This window comes from Bison bison, unplaced genomic scaffold (assembly GCF_000754665.1).
Source record: "Bison bison bison isolate TAMUID 2011002044 unplaced genomic scaffold, Bison_UMD1.0 scf7180017864371, whole genome shotgun sequence".
NCBI lineage: Eukaryota > Metazoa > Chordata > Mammalia > Artiodactyla > Bovidae > Bison > Bison bison.
Genome location: NW_011494943.1, coordinates 7,094,158 through 7,099,440, shown reverse-complemented (window position 1 = coordinate 7,099,440; position 5,283 = coordinate 7,094,158). Strand labels below are relative to the sequence as shown.

The window sequence follows — 5,283 nt, the reverse complement described above, 5'->3', positions numbered from 1 at the left end:
GGAATCAAGATTGTTGGGAGAAATATCAATAACCTCAGATATGCGGATGACACCACCCTTATGGCAGAAAGTGAAGAGCAACTCAAAAGCCTCTTGATGAAAGTGAAAGTGGAGAGTAAAAAAGTTAGCTTAAAGCTCAACATTCAGAAAACGAAGATCATGGCATCCGGTCCCATCACTTCATGGGAAATAGATGGGGAAACAGTGGAAACAGTGTCAGACTTTATTTTTTGGGCTCCAAAATCACTGCAGATGGTGACTGCAGCCATGAAATTAAAAGATGCTTACTCCGTGGAAGGAAAGATATGTCCAACCTAGATAGCATATTCAAAAGCAGAGACATTACTTTGCCAACAAAGGTCCGTCCAGTCAAGGCTATGGTTTTTCCTGTGGTCATGTATGGATGTGAGAGTTGGACTGTGAAGAAGGCTGAGCGCTGAAGAATTGATGATTTTGAACTGTGGTGTTGGAGAAGACTCTTGAGAGTCCCTTGGACTGCAAGGAGATCCAACCAGTCCATTCTGAAGGAGATCAGCCCTGGGATTTCTTTGGAAGGACTGATGCTAAAGCTGAAACTCCAGTACTTTGGCCACCTCATGCGAAGAGTTGACTCATTGGAAAAGACTCTGATGCTGGGAGGGATTGGGGGCAGGAGGAGAAGGGGACGACAGAGGATGAGATGGCTGGATGGCATCACTGACTTGATGGACTTGAGTCTCAGTGAACTTCGGGAGTTGGTGATGGACAGGGAGGCCTGGCGTGCTTCCATTCATGGGGTCACGAAGAGTCGGACACAACTGAGCAACTGAACTAAATATTCCATTGTGTATATATACCACAATTTCTTTATCCATTCATCCGTTGATGGACATCTAGGTTGCTTCCATGCTCTAGCTATTGTAAATAGTGCTGCAAACAATGGGATACATGTGTCTCTTTCAATTTTGGTTTCCTCAGGGTGTATGTTGAGGAGTGGAATTGCTGGGTCATATGGTGGTTTTATTCCTAGTTTTTTTTTAAGGAATCTCCATGCCGTCTTCCATAGTGGCGACATCAATTTTCATTCCCACCAACAATGCAAGAGTGTTCCCTTTTCTCCACACCCTCTCCAGCATTTATTGTCTGTAGACTTTTTGATGAGGGCCATTCTGACCGGTGTGAGGTGATATCTCATTGTAGTTTTTATTTGTATTTCTCTAATAATGAGCGATGTTGAACATTTTTTCATGTGGTTGCTAGCCATCTGTATGTCTTCTTTGGAGAAATGTCTGTTTAGGTCTTTTCCCCACTTTTTGATTGGGTTGTTTTTCTGGTGTTGAGTTGTATGAGCTGATTGTATATTTTGGAAATTAATCCTTTGTCAGTTGCTTCATCTGCTATTATTTTCTCCCATTCTGAGGGTTTTCTTTTCACCTTGCTTATAGTTTCCTTTGCTGTGCAAAAGCTTTTAAGCTTAATCAGGTCCCACTTATTTACTTTGTTTTTATTTCCATTACTCTAGAAGGTGGGTCACGGAGAAGGCAATGGCAACCCACTCCAGTACTGTTGCCTGGAAAATCCCATGGACGGAGGAGCCTGGTAGGCTGCAGTCCATGGGGTCGCTAAGAGTCGGACATGACCGAGTGACTTCACTTTCACTTTTCACTTTCACACATTGGAGAAGGAAATGGCAACCGACTCCAGTGTTCTTGTCTTGAGAATCCCAGGGACGGGGGAGCCTGATGGGCTGCCATCTATGGGGTCGAACAGAGTCAGACACGACTGAAGCGACTTAACAGTAGCAGAAGTGACTTAGCAGCAGCAGCAGGAAGTAGGTCATAAAGGATCTTGCTTTGATTTATGACATACGTGAATTTTTATACGCAAATGTTTACTCTTAGACTTCATCCTTCAACTCACTAGCATACTCTGTAAAGACATTTCACCTCTATCCATTGAAATATACTAGGAAAAAAAAGGAAACCACTTAATATTACCCTATGTAAACTCAATAAATAAACCTACAGCTGAAGTTTTACAAAATGTCGAAATAAATATTCTTTTTATATTACTTTTTATTGCCATTACTCCTAAAACAAAGAATCAAGGACTAAACTATTTTGCAACAGTGATGAAAAGGCTCTGTAATGATAAATTATAAACCACCAACTTATGGAAATTTCACATACAGCAGCTTCTCAAATAAGTTGTGATAATGTTCAATGGCTTGTTGTGAATGTGATTTCAATAAATAAAAAAAGAAAGAAAATCCTGAGTTTCCAACAATCAAGGACAAGCTAGAAACGCTGATAAGCTTTCCCATTAAGCAGGGAAAGAAGCTGTTCAGACACAGTCACAGAAGTTTCTCTTCTGAGCAACTTCTACCACTCTACCAAACTTGAGATTCTCAATACCAAGATATCCCATAGATATTTGGCAACATCAGGGATCATTTCAAACTATAAAATAAAGAAAAACTACTCTGCTTAAAAGTTACATGAGGGGCTTCACAGGTGGCACAGTGGTAAAGAACACGCCCGCCAATGCAGAAGACACAAGAGATGAGAGTTCGATCCCTGGGTCAGAAAGATTCCCTGGAGAAGGAAATGGCATCCCACTCCAGTATCCTTGCCTGGGGAATCCCATGGACAGCGGAGGCTAGAGGGCTACAGTCCACAGGATTGCAAAGAGTCAGACACTACTGAGCATCGGTGGTCTAGTGGTTGCAACTCCATGCTTCCAATGCAGGGGTCATGGGTTCAATCCCTAGTGAGGGAACTTACATCCCACATGCCATGCCAAGTGGCAAAAAAATTTAATTAAAAAAAAAAAATCACACAAATTGCATACTACCTTAATTGTATGACCTTCATTAGCTCAATGTGCTCCCAACAAAAGAGGAAAACCTCTATATTTAGATAAAGAACATGACAAAGATTCACAAAATAATCCTTTCAACATTTCCTGAGATTTCTCTCTTGAAAAGGAGAAAGCAAAATCAAGTATCAAGATGTTGATTTTACCTTGCTCCTATAGGGAGTCTCAATCGGAAAGGTTAAGAGCCATGTCTGACACCTGATGGAGCTTAGAGGACAAGTTATTTTGTTCACAATGAAAAAATGAAGGTAAGGGCCATGACATCTGACAACATTCATAGTGAGGGGACCACTACAAAGAGAATTTAGTCACTCAGGACAAAAAGGGAAACAAAAAGCTTCAAGCTTTTAAGTATAAAGAAAACCTTCTTTAACATTGGGAAGATCATCGTTAACTTTTTTCCCCTGGACTCAACATCTGCCAAGTCTCACAAATCAATGAAAATCTTAAACAGCTAAAAAGTTTCAAAAATGAAAATGGTACAAAATAAGTTCAATTGTTTTCATATCTCAGGTAGTCAAATCTGAGAGAATAAAGAAAAAAAAAAAAAACAATTGTACCAACACAGATAATCTACAAGAGAAACAAAAAAACCTACCTTTTTTATTGAAAGAGGTTTCACACACCAGCATCTCCCCTGGACCCCAGTCAAAACACATTTGCTTCTTCTGGGAATTCACTCCTGGAATCCACTAGTAAAAAAAAATAAGGCACAGAAATTGTTATTCTTCCTAAAGGCTTTGCTTTCAATTGACTTGCAAGTATAATTCTAGTAATCAGTGGTAGTAGAAGTTATTAATCTATAAATCTATAAATACAACTGAGTGTGGCTGAGATGAGCCCAGTCTGTTAGACCCTAAATGAGCAAGAGAGTTGTTAGGCACCTTGACCCAGCCTGCCACTTCTCAAGTGCTGATAAAAAGGAAAGCTACCCCCTAATCAATTATTATATGGTAATTTAGTGATCTGTAGTTCAGAAAAAGGGCAGTTAAAAAAATTAAACAGGAATTGAACCGCTGTTACTCACTAAAAAGACCTCCAATCCCCTGGCCTCTATGTCACATCTTAATGGTGCTTTATTTTTTTCTCCAACTCAGTCACACCAATTCCTCTGAGTCTCAGCTTCATAAATCCAACTGCATAATCCACCCTTTTTGAGTTATCTAACCTCCAGAACTATATCCATAAAATCAAGAGCCAAAACAGGAACTTAATCTATGGCTGAACACGGGCCTTCTGTAGTTGTGGTGCTCGGGCTTCTCACTGTGGTGGCTTCTCCAGTTGTGGCGCACAGGCTCTAGAGTGCATGGGCTTAGCTGTCCTGAGGCATGTGAAATCTGCCTGGAACAAGGACTGAGCCCGTGTCCCCCGCATTGGCAGGTGGATTCTTATCCACTGAACCACCAGGGAAGTCCCAAAACAGGGACTTCTGATGCTCATTCCCAAACCTCATTCCACTCCCGCAGTAGGACAAAGCCTTCCCCAACTGTTAGGAGCAACCCTTGTAATCCTCTGTGTTCCCTCATGACTCACTGAGGTCACGCTAGGGGTAAAGAATCCACCTGCCAATGCAGGAGACACAGGTTTGATCCCTAGGTGGGGAAGATTCCCTGGAGAAGGAAATGGCAACCCCCTCCATTATTCTTTCCTGGAAAATCCCATGGACAGAGGAGCATGGAGGGCTACAGTCCACTGGGTCACAAAGAGTCAGGCACAACTGAGTACATGCATCTCTCCTATACCCCAGCAATTCCACTTCTAGGTATTTATCTGGAAAGAACCAAAAAGTGAAGTGAAGTGAAGTGAAGTGAAAGTTACTCGTCATGTCCGACTCTTTGTGACCCCATGGACTATACAGTCCATGGAATTCTCCAGGCCAGAATACTGGAGTGGATAGCTGCTCCCTTCTCCAGGGGATCTTCCCAACCCAGGTCTCCCACATTGCAGGCAGATTCTTTACCAGCTGAGCCACCAGGGAAGCCCTTAGAAAAAAAAAAAGATAAGAACTATAACTCACATTTGTTAAGAGTCCTTGACCTAAAAAGATAATACCACTGGTCTAGAAAAACTACTCAAGATTAATCTCTTTGGATCCACACTGAAACATTCCTGAATCTGCTAGTTACTAACTGGCCTTCACGAGCCTTGATATATTCACCCTGCTACAAAAAGCGACGATAGTTTTCAAGGTTATTCATCAGCCTCTTGAGAGTGTGTATCAGTTCAGTTCAGTCGCTCCGTTGTGTCCGACTCTTTGTGACTCCATGAATCGCAGCACGCCAGGCCTCCCTGTCCATCACCATCTCCCGGAGTTCACTCAAACTCACGTCCATGGAGTCAGTGATGCCATCCAGCCATCTCATCCTCTGTCATTCCCTTTTCCTCCTGCCCCCAATCCCTCCCAGCATCAGAGTCTTTTCCAATGAG

General features: G+C 42.1%; 1 protein-coding gene across 1 annotated transcript in view; it reads right to left on the bottom strand.

Moving 5' to 3' along the window:
* Positions 1-5,283, bottom strand: part of NUP85 (nucleoporin 85kDa) — a 28,295-nt gene that overhangs the window by 19,639 nt on the left and 3,373 nt on the right. The window contains exon 2 of the mRNA XM_010856156.1: positions 3,455-3,548. Coding sequence (XP_010854458.1) covers positions 3,455-3,548 — 94 coding nt within the window. The remainder of the gene's footprint in view (positions 1-3,454; positions 3,549-5,283) is intronic.